This window comes from Phodopus roborovskii, unplaced genomic scaffold, assembly GCF_943737965.1.
Source record: "Phodopus roborovskii unplaced genomic scaffold, PHOROB, whole genome shotgun sequence".
NCBI classification, from domain to species: domain Eukaryota; kingdom Metazoa; phylum Chordata; class Mammalia; order Rodentia; family Cricetidae; genus Phodopus; species Phodopus roborovskii.
The window spans coordinates 334,367-359,482 of record NW_026125868.1 but is presented as its reverse complement, the minus strand read 5'-3'; the positions used below and the strand labels follow the sequence as shown (position 1 = coordinate 359,482).

The following is a 25,116-nucleotide window of genomic DNA, read 5'->3' as shown; positions in this document are numbered from 1 at the left end:
GAGAAGTAATGTGAGAAATAGATGACAGATAGATAGACAGACAGACAGACAGACAGACAGACAGACAGACAGATAGATAGATAGAGGAGTTAAGTACATTAATATTAATCTTACAACAACAGTGTCTGGATGAGTAAAAGAAGAAAAAAGTACCAGTTATTACTGTTATAGCCATTCTTGTATGAATAATGTGGTTTGATTTTTCTCACTTCCCAGTATTAAGGATTTTTTCCATTTTTAATTTTTTATTTCATTTTACATTTCAACAACAGTTCTCCCTCTCATCCTTCCTCCCAACCCTCTCACCTTCATCCACCCCCTTGCCTTCTTCCACTCTCCCTTATCTCCACCCTAGTCCACCCCAAGTCCACTCCTCCTCACAGGTAAGGACACCCATAAGGAGTAAACATAGTCTGGTACAATAGTTGGGGCAGAGCCTGGCCCCTCTCCCATAAATTACAAATATGGCTTGTCTTTCTCTTAAAAGAAATTAAAAGTATAATAGATGCCTTTATAAGAGCATCCTGAGGAGTATTAATTCAAATGAGTCATTTATTGTTATCAGAGATGGACTACTGGCAAAACTCAGTCAACAAACTCTCCCACTATGAGATATGGTACAATTTCCCATAACAACCATGGCCCTAGACTTGAGAATTAATAAAAATTTCTGTGTGGAAAGTTTTCTAATACACTAAACTCATACTATGAAATACTCAGATATCCCATCTCTTACTCTATTCACTTGTATTGAGGAGTATGGGTTACTGGTACAACTGATGAAAATTACATATGCCAGAACAATTTATCTTCCCCAGACCTACCAGAAAGGAAAATACCCCTGTACTGGAATGAGAAGACTCAAAAATCTGGAACATCAAAGACCATAGATCACCATTGGCCTCAGAGAACTTACAGTACTTTCAGAATTATGAAGGATTTCAAAACTCCAGTATCAGGCGGGGTGAAAGGCAATAACCCCAAGGGATTATTCTAAAATATGGGTGGAGGAGGAAGTGTGTGATAAGACTAGAATTTTGAAAAAATACAGCTAAGTAAAGCAGAAACTAGCAACAGAACCAGGAAGATGGAAGAAAAAACAACACTGGCTTCACATAGGATGGAGATCTTGTTAGTCCTGCTGCTCTTGGGCCACCTAATAGTACTCACCTACGGTAAGGTAGCACACTGATGCCTGTCTACAACTTCTACCTCTGACAGAGGACATGGGTGTTGATGTTAAGTATTTACTGAGAAAAGCTTGTCAGTCATATTACTGTGACTGCAATTTTCTGAACTTTGTGCAGATGGGAGGGGAGTCATTGGAATCTGGTAAAAGTTCCAGAAGTCGTCTTGGGTAGAAATTGAAATGCTTCTTCTCTTGGAAATTATTTGTATAATTTTCCAGTGTTTCAGGGATATCACACAAACCTCCTATATTCTCTTTTTTCTCTTGAAATTCTACAATAATGACTAACTTCTCATTTCCAAGTTTTGATTCTTGCTACAATATACAGCTCCCAATGAATAAATGTTTAATAAGTATGCTTGAGCACTTAGAAGGCAGAGGCACTCCAATTGATCTCTGTGAGTTCAAGGGCACATTGGTCTATATAGAAAGTTTCAGGCCATCTTGCACTACATGGTGAGACTCAGTTTCTAAATAAATAAAAGTAACATGTACTATCAATTAGAATTATTTATAAGTGCTTAGTATTTGCTATTCATACACTTTCAGAGCACAGACATTTACAGATTTCCACAAGACTCTATCCAAGAGCATGGCTAAATATTGCTTGTGCTGTACTAAATCCACTTCTCTCTTATTTCTATCCAAGGACTTCTCACTATCAACCCAGAACACACATTCTTCTTTTTTCCGTGACAGCACTTCAAATGTCTGAAGAAAGGAAGAAAAACTGTCCCCTCAATTCTCCTCTTCTCCAAGCTAGCTTCTTCAACTAAAGGACTTGGTATATTACTTACTGCTGAGACAAATCACAACCTTATGGACACAGTATCCCAGTTGTAGGGGCTGTTTGTGGGAATCTAATTCTAGATATACATCCCAGTGCTGGGCTATCTCATAGGGGCATTTCTGTGACTCTTCCTCCACACTCATTTATAATTCAAGGAAATGAAATGCCTTTCAGAAAAGTAAGCACAAGTAAGAAGTAAGTGTGACTCAGTATGGAGCAAAGGGATTCTTTCTCAATTGCTGCTTTTTTCACCTTTCTAGAGGGCAAGACTGGATAAATCATTACTTGAAGTAGCTAGCAATACTGAATTATGATTATTTGCTCTCTTTTCTTTTTAACCAAATTGTCCTATCTATTGTCTAAAATATGCATGAATGTTCCAAGATTTCCTGATGATGGTGAGGCCCTTAGAGTCAACTTCAGTGTCTCCATTAATAGATACCAATACACTTAGCAGTATATCCAGGAAGTTGGATCACATAAGCTCACTCTGCTCACAAGGCATCATATTCTACATGCTTAACTGAATATGTGCTAAATAAAAAAGATTTATTCAGTAATGCCTTCCATTTTGAAAACATATCTACCAGGAAAGACATTGCCTAAATACAACCCCTGTCCCTAAATACAAAATCATCAAGATATGAGCTTATGTATGAAAAATTCTAATAAAATGCAATGGGTCCCCATCTCTTTTTTTGCCTCTGGGATCCTCTCTCCATCCCATCAAGGAGCAATTTCCTTTGTTTCTACCACAATCACTAGCACAACAAGCTCTTGAAATTTACTCAGGTTCCTTAATTCTCCAGACCAAGCATAGATGAAATCTTTGCCCCTCTCAGGATATAATTCCAATATTTTTTCATAAGAACCAAAAGAAGTGAAAAGAAAGGACTAAGGATGAAAAATCAGCTAGCCTTACTTGCAAAGTACAAGTTTCAAACCTAATAGCTAGTGGCTTGGTTAAATAGGAATATGTATCCAGGCTTTTTCCTTCACTGTTTTATTCCCCTATTATCTCTTTAACAGTTGCAGAAAAGAACTTGAGTTTGTATCCCAATCACTGAGGCTTTCTCTTTAGTGAGATATATATATATATATATATATATATATATATATATATATATATATATATATATATATATATATATATGACAGGAAAAGAAAAAAGAAAGTTAATAAAGATAATAAACCAGAAGACTGTTTCAGGCATGTATATACCCATAATAATCTACTCTTCATCATTCTTCCTCCATCTTCCTCCATCCCACTTAAAAACAGTTAAAGAACAGCTGTAGACATGTAAAATATCATAGAGTCCCTAAAGATTAGTCTACCATAACTCTCCATATACTACTTGGGAAGAATATTTGGTCCTACAATTTACTCAGAGTCACCTCCAAGCAAGAGAGTGCCGTAAAGGGGACCTGAAACCACTATAGTTTAAGAATGTTAAGGACTCTATCCCACAAACTGACTTGTATTGATTAGAAAGGTAACATAAGAACCCAGGGATGATGAAAGTATGATTAAAAGAAAAGTCTTTCTTAGAAAGCTTTTGACCCTGTCACTCACACCCTCACTCTGGTGAATATACCATCTGTGCTTGCTTATTTTCCTTTGTTCCCTGTCTATAGGCCATCCCATCCTAAAAGCACCAGAGAGTGTGGTAGGGACCTGGAAAGGGGATATGACACTTCACTGCATCTATGATCCCCTGAGAGGCTACAGTCAAATTTTGATGAAATGGAAGGTACAACGTGGCTCTGACCCAGTCACCATCTTCCTACGGGACTCCTCAGGAGACCATATCCAGCAGGCAAAATACAGAGGTCGCCTAAAAGTGAGCCACAACGTTCCAGGGGATGTTTCTCTACAACTGAATGCCTTACAGATGGATGACAGGAATCACTACACATGTGAAGTCACCTGGCAGACCCCTGATGGAAACCAAGTGGTGAGAGATAAGATTATTGAGCTCCGTGTCCAGAAATGTAAGTCACAGTGAAAACACAAGGTATTGGCAAGCAAAGCCACAATAAATTACTGTAATCTTAGACATGTTTGAGAAGTTGAGAAGCCTTTGTTTCTATGTTCTTAGGTTCTCTCTAGTTATTTTTCTTTTCTTATTTTACATATCATTTCCAGTTCCCTCTCCTTCCTATCCTCTCTTGTGTCTCTAGGCAAATGGAATATCCCTCCATGGGGAATGTGCTCCCAAAGTCCTATCGTGCATCAGGGATACATCCTGTTTCCACTGTCAGAAGTCTCATAGTCTGCCCAGGCATTCTAACTGAGACCCACGTTCAGGCTATCTGGGTCCGTCCTATGCTGGTTTCCCAGCTATCAGTTTGGGGGTCCATGAGCTCCCCCTTGTTTAGATCAGGTGTCTCTGTAGATTTCTGTAGCCTGGTCTTGACCCCTTTGCTCATAACTTCTCCCTTTCTGCAACTGAATTCCAAGGGTTCAGCTCAGTGTTTAGCTGTGAGTGTCTGCTTCTGTTTCCATCAGCTACTGGTTGAAGGCTCTAGGATAGCATATAAGGTAGTCATCAATCTAATTATTGGGGAAGGGCATTTAAAATAGCCTCTCCACTATTGCTCAGATTGTTAGTTGGGGGTCATTCTTTTAGATCTCTGGACATTTCCCTAGTACCAGTCTTCTCTTCAAATGGTTCTCCCTAGTTTTTTGTGCTAATCACAGGATTTAAATAGTGTTGGGAAATAAAAATGCATTACTTTTAAGAACCTCTTCCTCTGCCACCCAATCTCTCCTATATTTGAAAAAGTATTTTTGAGAGATATAGTTTCCTATTAGCTGCACTTCCCATTTTACCACAAAAGTTTGAAAACTGAAATCAGCATTGTCCTTTGTGTAACAAAAGCCCAACCTCTGTCCCTTCACACCTAACCATATAAAATTCTGTGCAGCAGTGGACCTTGCTGCCAATGCTTCCTCCTTCTTTTAGCCAGTTTTCCTTGGGTTTTCTACAGTTTGTCTGAGTGATTATTGCTAGATTATTTTCTGGCTCATCTTCTATTCAATACTATAAGTGTTCTGAAAGTTATATTATAGTTGTTTTACATCTAGAGTAGGTTCACTTCATTCAGCTTGAATATTTTCATTTCTAACCTTCCAGTCTACAGGTCGTCTTTCTCTTCACACTTTTAATTATTTTTTTTCCAGTACAGTAATTTTTGGTTGGATATAATACCATGAGAAATTATAAATTTTCCTTCTGTTTTAGAGGTTGTAACTCGGAAATCATTGCCTCTAATCATATCTTGAAGGTTTTTTGCTTGTTTGTTTTTTTCATATGGCTTCTAATAGATTCAGCATTCCCAATCTCATCTCACATTGATGTCTTTAATCCACTTTGGTTGATTTGTACACAGGCTAATAGAGGTCAGGTTTCATTCTTAATGATGCCCACTTTCCCTAGCACCATTTATTGAAAAGGTTTCTGTGATGTCATTTTGTACATTGACAAGAAATTAGTTTGGTTTCAGACATATCAGTTTATTTCTGAGATTTCTACTCTTTTTTTTTTTACTGACCTAGGTGTCTTTGTATAGTAGTATTGTGCTGGCTTTGGTAATTGTACTACTGTGATATCTCCCAAAATCAAATGTTGTAATGATCTCAGCCTTCTATGAGAATTGTGCATCTAAATACTTTAGTCATTTCAGACTAACATTTCCATAATTATTCTTGAGTTGTGAATATAATTTATTTTTTTGGAGTACTAGAATCTTTTAAAAATGATTTTATCATTATTATTGTTGTTTACATCCTGACCACAGTTTCTCCTTCATTCTCTCCTTCTAGTCTCTCCCCCATCCTCCCCTCTGTGTCCCCTGACAATCCGTTCCTCCTGCATTTCTATTCAGAAAAGGGCAGTGCTCTCATGGAATCAACCAAGCATAGCATATCAAGTTGCAGTAAGACTAGGAACTTCCCCTTATATTAAAGTTGGACTAAGGCAACCCAGTATAAGGAATAGGGTCATGAAACCCAGAAAAAGAGTTGAAGACAGCCTCTGACCCCACTGTTAGGAGTCCCACGAGAAGGTCAAGCTACACAACTGTCACATATATGTAGATGGTCTGCGTCCGTCCCATTCAGGTACACTGGTTTTCATATCAGTTCAGTCTCTGTGAGCCCAGATTAGATGATTCTATGGGTTTTCTTATGGTCCTTGATGCCTCTGGCTCTTACAGTCTTTCCTCTCCTTCCACAGGATTTTCTGAGCTCTGTCTAATGTTTGGATGTAGATACTGAATTTTATTCCATCCATTGCTGGGTGAAACCTCTCTGATGACCCTTGGGCTAGGCACTAATCTATGTGTATAGCAATATATCATTAGGAATCATTTCATTAACTTTTTTTCCAGCCATCTTTGTTTCTACCCTAGGTCTCTGGGATATCCAGCCTCTGATTCCTGCCACTCCAGGCACTGCCAGGGTCTCAGTCATTGGTTTGTCACTCTCATAAGTACTGTACCAACTTTACCCCAGCATAGCTTGTAGGTAGAATAAATTGGAGGTTGAAGGTTATGTGGCTGGGTTAGTCTTATGAAGTATTTTATTTGCAAGTATTTCCCCCACACACATTCTTCATGCTGTATGCCCATGCATGTATGTTGTCTGTAGAGGTCAGAAGAGGGATAAGATGCTCTAGAACTGGATGGATGTAAGCCATCACATGGGTGCTGAGAACCAAACCCAGGATCTCTGTCAGAGCAGACAGTTCTCTAAAGGGTTAAGCCATATCTCTGACCCAACATGTTGTCTTGTTACTTTCAGAATAGTAACCTTTAAGGCTCCAAAGTTTTTCATTTTTTTTTTGAAGTTTAGTCTGTTGCTTTATCTTGGTACTTGTGTTTTTGTTGCATATCCCACCAGACGCAACGTTCCTTTACTTACTCAAGGACTGATAGAACTGAATAGTGAAGCCACTTTGGCTTAATCTTTATTTTATATATAGATACCATTTCCCTCTCCCTCCCTCCCATGCCCTCCGACCACCCTCCCATCCCATCTTCCCCCTACACCACAGGAACGGTGTTGCCTTCCAGGAAGGATCAACAAAATCTGTCAAATCATTTGGAATAGGGACTAGGCCCTCCATCCTGCCTCTAGGCTAAGGCAGTATCCCTCCATAGGGAATGTGCTTCCAAAATCCTTTTGTGCACCAGGGATACATCCTGGTTCCACTGTCAGAGGTCCTATAGAATACCCAAGTCTTCCAATTTAGACCCATGTTTAGGGGGGTCTGAATGAGTTCACTGCAGGTTTCTCAGCTATCAGTCTGGTCCATGAGCTCCTCCTTGTTCAGGTCAGCTGTCTCTGTGGGTTTCTGTAGTCTGGTCTAGTCTCCATTTTATTATCACCCCTCCCTCTCTGCATTTGGATTCCAGTTTGGCTCAGTGTTTAGCTGTGGATGTCTGCTTCTATTTCCATCAGCTAGTAGATAAGGGCTCTATGATGGTATATAAGTTAGTGATCAATCTCATCATCAGGGAAGGGCTCAGATTGTTAGTTTGGGTTATCCTTGTAAGTCTCTGAACATTTCTCTAGAGTCAGTTTTCTATTCAAAACTATAATGGCTCCCTTATTTATGGTATCTCCCTCTCTCTTTTCTCCCTCGTCCATTCCTCTCCTGACTCAATCTTCCCAGTCCCACATGTTTTCCTCTCCACCCCTTCTCTTTCTGCAAGCTCCCTCTCCACTCACTATCCCCCCTACTCCAAATATGCTCAGGAGATCTTATTCCATTCCCCTTCTGTGAATCTCTTTGGTTCTTCCTTGTATCCTGTTTTCTATGGTGGTGTGAATTATAGACTGGTGATCCATTGCTCTATGCCTAAAATTCATATATGAGTTAGTACATTCCATGTTCCTCTTTTTGTGACTGGGTTACCTCATTCAGGGTGGTTTCTTCAAGATCCATTCATTTGCCTGCAAATTTCAAGATTCCATTGATTTTTCCACATAGTATTATTCCATTGTGTAAATATGCCACATAGTCTTTATCAATAATTCAGTTGAGGGGCATCTAGGTTGCTTCCAGGTTCTTGATATTACAAATAATGCTGTTACAAACATAGTTTAACAGATGTCTTTGTTGCATGGATGTGGATAATTTGGGTATATGCCTAAGAGGGGGATTGCGTCCTGTGGTAGACTGATTCCCATTTTCCTGAGGAACTGCCATACTGATCTCTAAAATGGCTGTGCGAGTTTGCATTCCCACCAGCAGTGGAGGAGTGGTCCCCTTTCTCCACACCTTTCCCAGCATAAGTTGTCATTGGTGTTTCTAAGTTTAGCCATTTTGGCAGGAGTAAGATGGTATCTCAGAATTATTTTGATTAGCATTTCCCTGGTAGCTAAGGATGTTGAGTGCTTTCTTGAGTGTCTTTAAGCCTTTTTGATTTCCTCTATTGAGAATTCTTTCTTCAGTTCTGTACCCCATTTTTAATAGGGTTTCTTTGGTGTTTTGGTAACTAGTTTCTTGGGTTCTTTGTATATTTTGGAGGTCAGCCCTCTGTCAGATGTAGGACTGGTGAAGATCTTTTCCCAGTCTGTGGGCTTCCATTTTATCTTGTCAACTATGTCCTTTGCCTTAAAGAAGCTTCTGTTTCAGGAGGTCCCATTTATTAATTGTTGATCTCAGTGTCTGTGCCACTGGAGTTATGTTCAGGAAGTAGACTTCTGTACCTGTTTGTTCAAGGGTCCCTCCCACTTTCTTCTCTAAGAGGTTCAATGTGGCTGGATTTATGTTGAGGTCTTTGATCCATTTGAACTTGGTTTTGTGCATGGCGATAGACATTGGTCCTATCTGCAGTCTTCTACACACCATCATCCAATTATGCCAGCACTATTTGTTGAAGATGCTTTCCTCCTCCCATTGTATAATTTAGGCTGTTTGTCAAAAATCAGGTGTTCATAGGTGCTCTATTAATATCAGTATATTTTTAAAAATGAATTTTTTTCTCCTTCACAAAAGGCAATTTTATGATCACAAATTTCTGTTCTTTGTACATAGGAAAAAAATTTGCAAATATAATTTGTCTTATACCAGTATATCTTGGCTATATGTTGAAATTTTTCTGTATGTTACAACTTTTCTTTTTCTTCACATATTTTATTGTCCATATTTTTCTTTTTATTTATTTGTTTTTTCTTATCTTACATATCAATCTCTTTCCCTCTTTCTCTCTCCCTTTCTCTCTCCTTCCCATGTCCCCTGACCATCCTCCCATCCCATCCCACCCCCCACTCCACAGCATCTTTTGGCATTCTTTTACTTTAAAACTTTTTTTCTTTGAGTACTCTACTAATGTTTTTGATCTCTTGCCTTTTTGAGGGGCCCTCCACGCAGCACTGAAAGAAATCAAACATGGAGGTTCTTTCTTAGTTATGAATGCCTGGCCTTGGCTTTTTTTCTAGCAAGATTTTCTTAAGTTATCCCATCCACCTTTTTCCTCTGAGATTTTATCTTTCTTACTTCTATATATTTTACTTTTCTTCTTACTTCGTGCCTGGCTCGGTGGCTCTGTGGCTGGCCTTTCTCCTCCCCTTGTTCTCTTGCTCCTTTCTTCCTTTTCCTCATTTATCCTTCTATTTATACACCCTGCCTTCCAGCCCCACCTGTGCTTCCTCTTGCCTCGCTCTTGGCCATTGAGGTCTTTATGAGACCATCATGTGTTTTAGACAGACAAAGAATCACAGTTTTACAGAGTTTAAAAAGATGCAACATAAATAAAAACAACACTCCTTTAAATATTATTCTACCACAGAGTATTAAACAAGCACATCACATAACTAGATCTGATCATTTGAGACTCTGTGCCTTTAAATATGAAATTTTCTTCTCATATTTAATCCAGTGATTAATAAAGTAGGATATATATTGCTCATTTTATATTGTAGTCTTTATACTTTATACTTATTTCTATATTTCTCCATCAGTTCTACCTTTGATGCTTAATATACATATACAATTTCTAGTGTATTACATAATTCTATTATTGTTCAGTTTACTGTGATAGCTAGTTTTATGTCAACTTCATAGAAGCTAGAGTCATTTTGGATGAGGTAAAGTCAACTGAGAAAATGTCTGAGCAAGCCTGTGGTGTATTTTCTTGGCTGATGATTGTTGTGAGGAAGCCCAATTTACCACAGGCAGTACCATCCACTGGGCTGGTGGTCCTGGGGGCTATAAGGAAGCAGGCTGAGTAAGCCATGAGAAAAATCCAGTAAGCAGCATTCCTCCATGGCTTCTGATTCTGAAGTTCCTGCCTCTAGGTTCCTATCATGAGTCCATGACATGACTTCTCTTAAGTAATAGAGCATGACATGAGTTTTATAAGCTGAAAGAAACTCTTTCCTTCTCGGGTTTCTTTGGGTCATGGTATTTTATCACAGCCATAAAAGTCTTAAGACATTTACTAAGTAGTTTCATTATTTCTATCTGTGGAATATTATCAGTTCCTAATTTATTGTATTCATTCCCGTTTAATTTCATAGTATACAAAAGGATGTTTATATACAGTTCAATTTCTTATCATTTAATTCTATCATTACTGCAAATTACTTCTTAATATATTATAATGGTGTGAGTATTGATTTTGAATTATTGTTTTGTGGAGCTGGAGAGATGGCTTAGCCATTAAAGGCTGGGAACACAACCACAGATAGTATTGTTTTATAAAGTGTTTTGTTCTTTTAGATTTTAAGTCAGGTTGGAAAGGTATGTTTACACTCAACATTCACCTCTATAGTTACCTATACTGGTGCTTTTTTATTTGTTCACATTAGTTTTGGATATGATCTACTGCCCCTTTATTTTAGCTTAAAGAATGCTTTATGACATTTCTTATGGGTCCTACCCACTAGAGAATATTTCTTACAATCATTACTTTTCTGGGAAATATCTTTATTTCTCCTGCATTTTCATTTGGGGATTGTTTGTATTTTACATGGGGGTTTTCTATGGTGCCCAAACTAAATTTATACTTGTAGTTGAGACTATGAGGGCAAACTTACTCTACTTATTTGTTTTTATGTGTTTGATTGTTTGTTCAAGATGGTGATTTTTAAAAACTAATTTTGTATAGTCATTTGAATTCAGTGTCTCAAGGTAGCCACTAAATTCACTATTTCATTAGCTTAGAAGTCAGCTAATAACTGGAATGAGATTTTCTTAACTGCCAAGAGCAAATCATATTATTTACCAGAGAACTATGTTGCTTGTTTAGCAATGGTATCAATGAGTATCCAGTTTACAATTTTGGCACATTGTTTATTCTCTGTTATATGAAATCTGAAGGCTAACCATAAGTGTGACCTTATGCATTTCTTACATTTTTCTGGATATATATAACTATAAGAAAGGATATGACATCCTTGATTCCATCCTTGATTCAGGGAAGTTAGCAAACATTTCAAACTTCCTGGAGATGTCGCATTTTTAAGCTTTCCTTTTAAATTTTTTGGTTACTCTCTTCTTTCTCCAAACTGTTATCCATTGCTGTAGGCCTCTGTGTGACAAATTTTTTCTTAGCCATCAAGAGAGACTTTTAGTACAGATGCTAAGTAAAACAAGCATTTGAAGTCACATTTCTCAAGGAATCATTAGATAGGTCAAATAAAGATAGTATTTTTAGAATGAGCTGCTTACTCCTGCACCTGGAATAGGGTATTAGATTTTATTACTTCTGAGGGAAGTTGAAATGCCACAAATCTTCATGTCATTACTAAAACTAGGCTGTTTTTCTTACATAAACACCCTAAGTTCCTATGAACCAGTTTGCAAAATTCTGTAGAAAATAACGATATCAAAATGGTTCAGTTCTGCCTTTATTTCTGAGAGGAAGTAAATTTTTAGAAGTAATTATTCACCATTTTCATTGAAGTCACTGAATAACACCTTCTTTGATAGACTTCTGGAGTCTTTCTCAAGGATGAATCACTATATTATAGATAAAACTTAGTGATTGCTAAGATGTTTCCTCAACCAAGTTTTCAGACCCTCTCAACTCTAGATATAGATATAGATATAGATTCTTTGAACCTTGACTTATGAACTCTACCTTAGAGTGATTTGTGAGGAATGATGAACAGGAATAGAAGTTTCCAACATCATGACTGGAGGGTTGAGAGATACAACCCAATTCCTAATCTTATTAGTATCTTCAACTGTTTATCTAAGGGTAACAGACTCCTTAACCATGCTCCTTTTTTTCCTTGCAGACTCCTCCAATCCACGTATAATCAATACTGAATCACTTTCAACCATGCAGTCCTCTTTGGAAGGTAAGTTTTACTAAGGCTTTGTTACAGAGTTCTTAAAAATGTTTAGAAACCAAGGATTTGCAATTACATTGATTTTGGGCAAAGATATCACTGTGTTACTCAGAGAGATCATAAGAGTAAAGAGACACAGCAAAGATTTAAGGGTAGTGAAAACATTGAATCATGAAATATACTTTTCTTTGTGAAAAAAGCAAAAAGAAAGCATTATATCACATTTTTTTCAAACATGATTTACTATGTGACTTTGAGCATACTACTTCTTCTTTGTACCTATTCTTTCCATTGATAACCACATATAGCAAAAAACAGATGTTTTGCCTCGTATTACAATATAGGCCAATGATATGGCTTGTTGTGGGAAATTTGATGCCACTGTGAAACCAAGAGAGTTTTAATAAAATCAACCCTGGATCAGGGAGCAGAGTCAGGTACTAGTTTACAAGAATTAGCCATAGAGAATACAGAGGACCCAAGAAGATGGATAAAGAGATGAATAGGGAGGAGTAGGGAGGGACTTAGTGATCCATAGTCTTTTTAGTTTGGAACAAATTGAGAGATTTCTCTTGCTCTGGCCAAAAAGGAAGACAAGATGGTTGCTTCTCAGCTCCTCTGAGCTACCACCCCAACATCTGACTCCCAAAACTTTAGTGTTAGATAGAACAAGGACACTTAGAGCTGGTGCTGGTGGGACCAGAAACTCCACCAGTCCATCTGTGTCCTGAGCAACAGAGTGCTGACTGCAGGGCAGCAAAGCTGCAGATGGCAGTTTAAAAAAAAAATCAGTAAATTCAGGTGTAGCCACTAAGCCAACTGAAAAATAATGACTAGATACCTTGGAAGCCTATATGATACCAACAATAAAGACATCAAGTCTTTTCCACCATCCCTGACCCTCACAGCTCTTCAGTGCAAGATGAAGCCTCTGACCTTCATTCTTTGTTCTCGCAGCAACAACTAATGTGAAATCAACATGTGACTGGACCACTAAGGTGAATGAAAAACTTGAGGAGACCACTAAGGTGAATGAAAAACTTGAGGAGACCACTAAGGTGAATGAAAAACTTGAGACCACGGCTGCCCCAGTGAATGAAAGACATGGACCAAGTAAGAGTAACACTGAGAATTCTTTCAATCTTCCTTGACTCTGAAATTTGTGACTCATTATAAGTTCTCTATATTTATCTCCACAAACCATTAAAGAAGAGCTCAAGAGCTAAATTGGTTAGGTAAAGGAGAAAGGAAAAGACAAAGATGTAAGAATGAAAAAAATTCAGATTGAGGTTAAAGAAAGTGATAAATGTGTTCCTCATTTGTTTTCTATTGTGATAGCACTACACTTCTCAAACACTGAACAAAAAAAGTAGGAGTAGGACCATGAACTCAACCATCTAACCTAAGGAGACAGGAAATAGAACAAGTAAAGTTCAAAACAGCCCTCCACTACTTTAATTCCTGACTAAGAGCTTTTGCAGTCCCTCACAGCTGAGTTTTATTCCCCCAAAGTCTCAAAGATTCACAAATTGGGAACTCACGGATTAAAATCTCAAAGAGAAAATACTCTGTATTATTTCATCACTAACTTCTAGTCAACCAATGTGCACTGACATGCATAAATTGATTCTTAAAATAATAAACTTATTTCATGTTAATAATTAGCTGCTACACTTAAACAATAACATTTCCATTTTCATTTGGGCTACTTTAGGCCATCCACCAGAATTCTCCAGATTATTTCATGGTCTTGCAACCAGTTGTTAATTCCAGATATCCAGAAGAACACCTATGACTCCAAATATACATCAAGTATCTGTTTTTATTATTCAGTATGAAATAGTTTGATAACGATTCCTCATTGTTTCATGCTCTGGCTTTTTATTGTTGAAGACACACTTTTTATGATATTGGGGATTGAACCAGTGGTCTCAAACATGTTAGGTAAATGATCTACTTATGAATAAAATAAAAAGCATAGCAGAAATCATCATGAAGAGATAAGACCAGGCAGAATAATGAATTTCACGGATGGGTGACAAGTTAAAAAAAAAAAAGTAACACATAAGGAAACATAAGGAAAACATTAATGAGCACAACTAAAATTAATAAATACAACTTTAGAAGTCAAGGATACATTCAGGAGAGCAAACCTAATAGTCCATACAGTTGAAGAAAGAGCAGAGATTAAATCAAAATCCTTAGACAATGTATTCAAAGAAATGATACCTAAGAATTTTCCAAATTTAAACAGACATATACATCCCAATAAAGTACTAAAAAGAAATACAGGGGAAATGCCAACTCAGAGAGAGGCAAAAATGTCCGCATAATATCAGATCTTTCATCAGCATCACTAAAATCTGGGAAAACATAGAATGATATACTTCAAGCTCTGAAAATATTCATTGTCAGCTGAGATTGGTATATTCATCAAATTTATACCTTAGGATTGATTGATAATAGGAGACATTAAGACCAGGAAATTGGTGACAGGACAGTTTCTACATGAACAGTTTGAGATGGCAAAATGCCCGAGAGCATATTGTGTTATGCTGTGAAAATGAAGCTTGAATTGTATTGGATACCTCAAGATGTGGATGATGCTAGAGTCATGAAACATCTGCCAAGGAGAACTATAGATAAGAAGCGGTAACAGCCCAAGAAAGAAATGCCTGTTGCAGGCAGCAAGGCAGGAGTGTCAGACTTGTATAACTCCCATAATTCCAGAAATGAGACCACATGATTTTATGTCTACCATGTTAGAGTTTAGTCTCTCTTTAGTCCATTATTTCCTTACTACCCCCTCCCCCATTTCTTGTTTTGGAATGGTAATGTGCATTCTGTGCCATTTGATGTTGGAAGAATGTAATCTGCTTTTTTATTTTGCAGGAGATTATGGATAAGAAATTTACTTGGGTCTCAGAAGAGACATTGGACTTTTAAATAGTTTTGAGAGTACCAGATTGTGAGGACTTTTAAAGTTTATCTAAGGGCATTTTGTATTATCATGTGGTCATAAACATATCAGGGTCAAAGAGAGGAATGTGATGGCTTGAATGTCAATGTCCCCTGTGGGTTCATTGAGTTTTTGGTCCCCAGTTGTGCCACTATTTAGAGAGATGGAATGGCCTTTCCAGAGAAAGTGTATCACTGGGGTTGCCCTTTGAGAGTTTTTAGTATCATTCCAGGTCCAGATTCCTTTCACTGCATTATGTTTGATGATGAAGAAAGTGATTGAACTCTCACCTTCCTGCTTCTGTTGCCATGCCCATGCTCATTGTCATGCTTCCCTGCCATGACATACTCTTATCCATCTGAAACCATAAACTTCTTCTTCTCTAAGTTGCCTTTACTCATGGTGTTTTATCATAGTAATAGAAAACTTACTACAATAAAGCATAGGTGTTTAGAGACTAATATACTTCTTATTATTTTTTTGGGTGATGGAGTGAAGCAGGTGGCAGACATCACACAGTTGAGAATACATAAGTCCAACCACAAACAAGAAACTAAGAGATAAACTGGAGGGTAGCACATGGCTTTGAAACCTCAAAGCCCACCCCCAGTGACATACTTCCTCCAGCATCACCATCCCTCATAATATTCCTCAAACAGCAACCAACTGAGAACCAAGCATTCTAAATTCCAAGACTCATGGGAGACACCACACTCAAGCTGTATTCTGCTCCCTAGCCTTAATAGTCTGTAGACCAGATCATAATACAAAATCCATTTAGTCTACCTTCCTAAGTACCCATAGTCTTGCACAGTCAAAATGCTGTTTAAAATGTCCAAAGTCTCCTCTAATTAAATTTATCCTTATGATTACATTGACCCCATCAGAAAATTACTATTAATATACTCTCTTAATTATAATGGGCTGTAAAATCAAAAGCAATTATATCTAACACATAATATACCCAGGTCTTCTAGCTGTACCATTACAAAAGTGAAAAATGGAGCATAGTAAGGAAATATTAGGCCAAAGCAAGACTGAAACCCAGAAGGACAAAGTCCCAAATACTCTAGTCCATAGCTCCATGTCTGATGTCTGAAGGCTTACATGGTTCTACTCCTCCAATTTTGCTGCCCACAAAACCATTCCCTGTCAGGATGTTTCCTCTCCCTTTCTACAGTGGCATTTCAAGACCACTTGACCTCTCAGAACTCTCATGAATGGACTTTCTTGCCACATTTTGCATGACCTTAGAGGCTATTTGAAGCCACAGGGGAAAAATTTATGACCCATTAACTTTCAAATCCTTCATTGTTCCACAGTCAGTTTCATGTGGACAGTGCTGCCAAGATTGACTGTCAATTTAATTATATTATCTCTATAGATATAGAGAAGGCATTCTATAAAGTTCAACACAGCTTCTTAATAAAAGTTCAGAAAAAAATCAGGAGCATACTGGATATACCTCAACACAATTAATGCTACATATGAAAATCTGCAGCTAACATTATACTAAGTTGGAAAGCTTAGAGCATTCTAAAATATAAAATGCAATAAATGTGTGTATCACCTCCAGTTTTATTAAATATAGTGTTCATAGCTGGGTAGTGGTGTACTCTTTTAATCCCAACACTTGGGAGGCAGAGGCAGGCAGATCTCTGTGAGTTTGAGGCCAGCTTAGCCTACAGAGCAAGTTCTGGAAAAGCTTCCAAAGCTACAGAGAAGCCATGTTTTGAAAAACAATAATGTTTCAGGATACATAATCAACATATAAAATAAATATTTTTATATATACAATAATGAACTTACTGAACACAAAAAGAGAAAAAATATTCCATTCAAGTCCATTCCCCGTAGAGGGATACTCTTTTATATAGACACACAGAGGAAGGCCAAGGCCCTGCCCCAACAGATGAATAGAAAAGGAAAATGCATTATATATGACAAAGGAATTTTACTCAGGCACAAACAGAAAATGAAATACATGAAAATTATGGAACTGAAAATATGTTAACTGGAGTAACCTAGGTTCTTATGTAGAGTCTAGCTCCTAATTTTTATGTATGTGTATTTTTGTAAGAATAAGTGAGCTATGAAACTAGAAAAAAGCCAATTTGAAGTAAAAATAAGTAGTGTGTTATGTGTGTGTGTGTGTGTATGTGTGTGTGTATTTAGTATAATATACATGTGTATGCACATGCTTGCCTGTGTATGCTCATGTGGAGACTAAAGGTCTTCTTTAGATATTTTTCTATTGTTCTCAACTTTTTTTTGGAGACAGTGTCTCTCAATGGCCTGAAGCTCACTATTTTGAATTGACTGACTGGCCAACAAGACCAGAGGATTCACCTGTCTCTGTCCCTGAACACTGGTTACAGATTCTCATTATTGTGTCTGAATTTTATGTCGGTAATAGGAATGTGAACTCTGCTTTTGTTTATATACCAAATACATTAACCACTGAGCCATCTACCTAACCATCCCTCCAAACAAAACAAAGAAAAACTAGTGTTAAGGAAGGAGCAGAGGAGGGAAATACAACACATGTGACATGAAATGGTAACTACAGGAAGGAGAAGGATACAAGTAGCAGGAGGACAGAATGCAGTGGGGAAGAAAAAATCAATCAAAACAAAGCATGATGAATATGTTATTTTGAATGATAATTATAATTAAATAAAAGTAGATAAAAGAAGTGCTTTGACTATCATTCAAACATGTCATTGAAGTTGTGAGGAAATTAAAGTCCAGTAACAGATGATGATTTGACTAACTTTACCATGTTAACTTTTCTGTGACTAACATAAAAAATTACCTCAATTTTTGTATATTAAAATGGCATAAACATGTTATCTTATACTTATGGAAAAAATCTGATATAATAATTAGTGAGCTTAAATCGGGTGCTAGTAGTGCTGTAGTCCTTCTGGAAGCTTTGTAGAAGAAGCCATTCCCTGATACTTTCCACTATATACAAGTTATCCACATTCCTTAGCTCATAACTTCTTTTATCTCTTTTCAAAGTTATCAATATAATGTGTTCAAATCTCCCTCTGACTCTTAACTTCTCCCTTATCTCTTACCTTCACTATTAAATCAATCTTTATGATTACATTGAGCTCATCAAAAACATTATTGATAATCTCCTTATTTTAACCACAGGTAGCTACCAATCTTAATTCTGCCTTTAACATTAACTCTTCTTTGTATTACATATAATTCTAGAAACCCATTAGCAAACATTTTTTGAGGGAGGACCATTATCTGACCTATATGACCATAGAGCAAATAAATAAGACTGAGGGTTGGAATCTTTATACAGTGTATTCCTTCAACTATGTGCGTGCCTATTTTAGTTACTTATTTCATTTCTGCAACAAAATACCTGACAAAAGCAATTTAAGGAAGAAAAGGTTTACTTGGGCTCAAGGGTACAGTTGATCATGGCAAGGAAGTCGTGGCAAACAATCACATCATAGCTACAACCAGAAAGCAGAGAATGGTCATCTTGCTTTCTCTTGTTTATTCCATCCATGATGCTAGCCCATGGAAGTATGGTGCCCCCAGTTAATGCTTAGAGGCTTGTCTCCTATATTCCAACCATGATGCTAGCCCATGGAAATATGGTGCCCATGGTTAAGGTAATGCGTAGAGGCTGGTCTCCTAGAAGGATCTAGTTCCTTTCAGGTTGACAGTATTAACTCTCAAGGTACCCCAGATTTCTGAATGGAAATATATTTGATGAAAGAGGAAGCTGGGAACTTGAGCCAAACAGTACTATAAAGAAAATAGTCTTTATGGCTTAAGTAAGTTGCCAGAATCTCGCAATTCTGAATAACTGATGAGTCAAAATACCACTTTTTTATCTTAAGGAAAAGTGAAAGCCTCCTGTCTTGGCCCCACGGAAAGAATGAAAATGTGACTGTCGCCACAAAGAGCAATCAACTTGTGGGACTATGAGAATTTGTTTTGACATTGCATCTCTGACATTTATCAAGATTTTCTAAAGAATGTGGGATTTTATTTTTCTCTCTGGCAAGCTCAGAACGTCAAGATGCTCTAGGCTGATACTTAGAGTTTCTGATTTGATCTTTTTTTCCCAAGCCCAATTTCTGTTTATTTGTCTGCTTTTTAAAAATTTAGTGAACTTTTTATGGAAACATAGTATATGAATAATGTATAGGTAAATTAAATATTTAAAAATCTAAAATTTAAAAATCTAAAAAAATGTGCATACTTTACAACCACCTTACCTGCTGTCTAATTCACACCAAATGATTTATTTTCCTAGTCACTATTGCCATGTATTATTTTAAGCTGTTTTGTATTCTTATAAAGGAATAAAATAATGTATTTTTGTAGCTGGTTTCTTTTACTTGGTGTGTTTATCAGAGTCAGTGGCAGTTTCTTATGAATACACACACACACACGCACACACATATACATATGTGTGTGGTTATATGCAAATATATTTCCATTGATAGAAAAATGGTTAGTGTATATGTGTGTGTGTATTTAACAATGAATTTATTTTATTCTTGAATGTGAACTGAAAATTTTCCCATTTGAACTATTACTAATAATTCTTGGAAAAACAATATTGCATCATTGACACATATAACACTGGCTGTACAGGAACCTACCATGTAGACCAGGTCAACCTCAAACTCACAAAGATCTGCCTGCCTCTGCCTCCCAAATGCCTGGATTAAAGTATATACCACCATTACCACCCCATCTTGTCTTTTAAAAAGAATATTACATAAGCATTCAAAACTTTTGGCATAACTACTTGATTCTGTTGAATTTCATACATATTTAAAATATGATCATGTCTCATTTCTCTCCTTCAACTCCAAACACATATTCCACAAACTGACCCCCTCCTACTCCATGTTTTCATTTAAGACAACCCACTAACTCTGATTAGTAACATCCAGATGTACATGAGTTTGGGTCCACCCACTGGCATGTGGGAAACCTCTTGGGTGGAGCACACTGAAAAAAAGAATAATTGTCTCTCCTCCAGAAGCTATCTTCAGTAAAGACTAGGGCTCTTTACCACATATGCAATAAACTTTTGGCTTGATCTTACATCAGTCTGAGCAGATAACTATAACTGCTATACTGCTACGAATTCATTAATTCAATAGCCTTGTCATGTCCAGAAAACATCATTTCACAGAACTCTTCCTCACTGCCTAGCTCTTAATATTTCTGCTATCTTTCATGATGTTCTTTGGGCCTCCCACCTCCCCATCCCGTGTGTGTGTGTGTGTGTGTGTGTGTGTGTGTGTTAGAAATGAGCACTTGAGCTTGAGAGATGGCTCAGAAGTTAAGAGCACTGGCTGCTCTTCCAGAAGACCCGAGTTCAATTCCAGGCACCCATATGGGAGCTCACAACTGTTTGTTACTCCAGTTCCAGTAGATCCAACACCCTCACATAGACATAAAGCAGGCAAAACAGCAAAGCACACAAAATAGAATTAGACATGAGTCCTCAGTCTCTTCTCAACACTTTCACCAAAAATGTATCTCTGTATTGATTGCTGTCAGATGCAAAATAAGCTTCTCAGTCCAATACTGAGAGAAGCCTAGTTCTATGGGTATAATTTTTAGATAGAAAATTGAATATTTGCAAAAATAAAAACAGCAAGAACTACTCTAGAGTCTATGACACACCCCATCCCACCCCCTGCCACGAAAGGTACCTATTGACCAGGATTATAGTACCAGGCATGACATTCCTTCCTGTGCAACAGCCCTCAGTTCCAATAGAAAAGCTCTTAGTTTTTCTATTCTGGTCTTGCTACTATCATGCCATGGGCACACCTTCCTTGGTGTGTTGGTAAGGTAATGTGCAAGGTCCAGCAGTGGGTAAGGACTTTGACTGACCTAATTTTTAACCAAATACTACTTAGTCTTATTTTACCTTTTAGGAAGGGAACTGGCAACCTCTGCCATCATCTGCATTGCCGTCCTTTGCTGCATAGTGGTTGTCACCATAGCTTATATCATGTTCTGTTCCAGAATATGCCAACAAGGTGAGTGATAAATAGGTATAGTTAGCTTTTGTTCATTCATTCTTTTCAACAGTATATTTATCTATATACTACATAAGATAGTATGCCTAACATTCCAATGAGCTTGAAGACTACTTTTAGAGTAATGGTAGAATTAAAAAGAGACAGATAGGGTCTCTGCAAATAATGCATGTCATATCAAACAGAATATAATAATAAAGGGTACCCAGCCAAGTGCAACTATCATTGTACTGAATCATTTTACAAAACTGGAAGAGAAGTTGCTTGCAATTTATATGAGGATTTCCAATTTGAAGCTAATAAATTATCAATAGCATATATACTAGAAAGATTATGATTCAAATTGTAGAAAAGACAATACTGAGCAAATACTGAAGAGAAGAGAGTCAGAGCTGTAATATTCACTTTCAACAGGTATAACTGGATCTAGGTAATACTGAATGAAGGCAATATGTGAAGGGACAGTATTCCAGGACAGTGAAACCAAATGGGTAGAAGTATAAAGGCTTAAACTGCAAATGCAGGTGGATCATCACAAAGGAAAATGCAGTTAGTTAAATGATAATGAAGTACAGGGGGAAATGAAGGTTCCCTTCTAATCATAGCAAGTTTTGAATTCCAGCATAAAGAATTTCTTCACTAGCCCTTGCCATGACCCTAAGATTAACCTAATTGTTATGATTAGGGAAGTAGCACAATAAAGAAGTTACTGTCATAGCTATTTAATGAGTATGGAAAACATAAAGTTGAGGGGAATCAGGTTGGTTGTTTCTAAGAAAACCTTCATTACAATTCAGTACTCCTACACTAGTCATTTTGCTTAGAGTTAGCTTGTCTATTTTTCTGTATCTTAAGTTCATAAGCATCTTTCTGCCTTGGATTACTTTAATCAAATAGAAGGGAATCTTGTCCATCTCCTTTCCCAGGGTCTGAAGTATAACCTATGTTGTTGGCCATTTACCATGACTGTGACCCAACAGGATGGTCTTGGGAGTGGAAATTCCTCAAATGGCCACAAATACCTGCTCCATAATCTTGTTGAGACTAAAACAGTAACTATACATTATTTGCCTCTTAAACTATCTCCAAATGTTTTATAGTTCCTAGTAGCTCAAGGGAATAAGAAGTCACATCATATCATTTTTAAGACCTTCCCCCATTTTCTTCCTGTTCTCTCATACCTTTTACTTATTCTCATTTATAGTCACTAAATTTAAACAAGTAACTAAAACTTTCACATGTATTCATGCTTCATTACTTTTTACCCTTCTTAGTTTGCCTTCCACGAGTTCCTGCTTTCTGTTTCTCTTTAAGAAAGACCAACTTCCAAGCAGTAATGTAATTTAGTCTGTAGTTACTGAGCATAGTTTGTATTCCATATACTGTGTATATAAAGACAAAAAACAAAAAATAAAAAAACAAACAAAAGATCACAGACTTGAAAGTACAGAATCTCCCACTCCAATGGGGGAGATAAAACATGAGAATCTGGGTCTCTACAAAACAGAACTTCTGTAGTTTGCATTATTATCTTTCTTGTAATTTAGTGCATGAGTTTTCAGCTGCTACCATGAAAGACAATAAGCACCCAGAGGAAAGAGTAATCAAGAAATACCAATCTTTGTGCTAGCATAATCCTCTAGAATAGAGGACAGTACTCCTCCAAAGACACTAGGGGGCAATGATTATCTAGTCATGGTCCTTTTAGTTTTATGATTTTTAAGTAATTTTGTTTTATTAATTCAATGAAAAACAAACTTTTCCATATATGATATAAACCCTTCCCCACACCAAGCAATATCTTCAGCCTGATGTTCTGATACAGAAATGAGATCAAGCATATGTACCTTCCACTTCTGTGACAAATCCATATCCCTGTATTTCAATTCATGACAATAACTCTCAATATTAGGAAGCTGGTACCTTGAATTATCTTCTGTTTTCTTTCCCTGGTTTTGGACTGATACCGAGCTTTCATGCTTAGCTCTTGTCTACTCTCCAAATAAGTTTCTAACATATTTCTTCATTGTTTTCCAGAGCATGTCTATGAAGTGAGCAGGTAAGATACCATCTCATTTTCTAACTTATTAAACCATTCCTTGCCATAAATTCTGTTTATCAGTGGCAGAAAACCTGGAGACTAATCCTAACAGAGTCCCTCAGGGTCAGAAAATATTTTACCATCTCAGATGAATATTCTCATGTTGTGTCCTGGATCAATGGATGCACAAGATGATTTACTTTAAGTATACAAACTTTCTGTGCCCACAATCCCTGTCTACCAGGATCCTGAGAGTCGGTGAGTAAGAACTTAGGAGGCAAGATATTAGAAAGCAGGATCTAAGGTCAAGATCTTTCTTATGAGTAACTGCATCTTGGTCCTTAGGGTGTGTGCCAAGGAAACCAGCAACTCTGAAGAAACCACCTTCACAAACGGGTGCTTCAATGTTGCAGCAGATTCCCATGCTCTGATCAATGACTATTCTGATGAGCCTTGCCTGGGACAGGAGTACCAAATCACCACCCAGTTCAACAATGACTATTCCTGAATGCTTCACACTGTTCCAAGAAACTCTGAAGTCCTTGCTACTGAAAACAATAGCATCTGCTAAAATGCTTCACTAAGTGTAGGTCTACTAACATAATTGCCTATGATTTTTTCCATTATTGCCTTTAGCGTAGCTTCCTTCCTTGCTTCCTTGCTTCCTAGATAACCCAAAGTATCAACTCTGCCAGTGTTGGGGCCACTGGGAAATCCTGGTTTGGCTAAGAATTTACCATATGCACCTCAAGAAAGCTAGTTTCTGGGTTTGGCCCTGGACTCTTCTATGTTCCAGCGTGGAGCCTCCACAACTCTTATGCAAACACCAGAGAAATTCCCATAGCACTAGAGGTTCTTCATGTCTCAAGGCATCACCAGAAAATCAGATGAGGCCCAGTCTTACCAACTCAAGCAACCATTTGTATCCATCTTTGTGTCCCTTTCTCTAGGGCCAGGGGACTTTTGATTAATACTGCTAATCACAAGCCAAGGTACAGATCTGTTCCTACACTGTGAATTTAATGCTCCTGTATTCTTTTGGTGTTAATAAATATTTAATCATGACAGCAACTACAGTTGTGTCTGTCTTCTCTCAAGACACAGTAGGACCTACCAAAAATGGGACTAAATATGATGATAAGCACCCCTAGAAATATAGATCACTCAATTTTCTGCATTCTCTGTGGTGTATGTGTGTGTGCATGTGTGCGTGCGTGCGTGCGTGTGTGTGTGTGTGTGTGTGTGTGTGTGTGTGTGTGTGTGTGTTTTACAAGAAATGTAACCCAGGATTAACCAAGTACTCTACCACTGAGATATGTTCTTTTAATCTTTTTACTTTTTATTTGTGTGTGATTCCATTAACTTGCACAGGCTTCCCTTTATTTCACTGTTTTTGCTTTGAACTTACCAGCTGCCTTAGACTTCCGAGTAGCTGGGATTATGGGTCTATAACACCTAGGCCAACCTGTAACTTTGCTCTTCATTGTTATCAGTTTGTTTCTTGGTTACTTGGTCTTTCACATTCCAACCCATGCCATTTCCCTTCTCACACCGTGAATAGCCCTATCTAAAGCAAATCAATCTTTTCTTAATCAGTATTCTACATAATATCTATTCCCCACTCGTCTTTCTTTCAGCTCTATTTGGGGACTCTTACCAGGGCAATGTGAACTTTGACAAGAAGTTCCTCTTCTTTCTCCAATGATTGTGCATGTAGATATTTAGTAGTTTCCTTCCTTTCAAAGTATGTGCATAACACCACTAAAATCTTTGGGCTAGTTG

The 25,116-nt window shown here is 37.4% G+C and overlaps 1 protein-coding gene across 1 annotated transcript; it reads left to right on the top strand.

Annotated features, from left to right (window-relative positions):
- The first annotated feature begins 1,086 nt into the window (after window positions 1–1,086).
- Window positions 1,087–24,405, top strand: Vsig4 (V-set and immunoglobulin domain containing 4). Its single transcript, XM_051178875.1, is given in 8 exon segments — window positions 1,087–1,175; window positions 3,617–3,973; window positions 12,237–12,299; window positions 13,248–13,403; window positions 21,189–21,293; window positions 23,331–23,352; window positions 23,680–23,821; window positions 23,823–24,405. Coding segments are annotated over 8 exon segments (1,029 nt in total). The 5' UTR covers window position 1,087; the 3' UTR covers window positions 23,919–24,405.
- The last annotated feature ends 711 nt before the right edge of the window (window positions 24,406–25,116 follow it).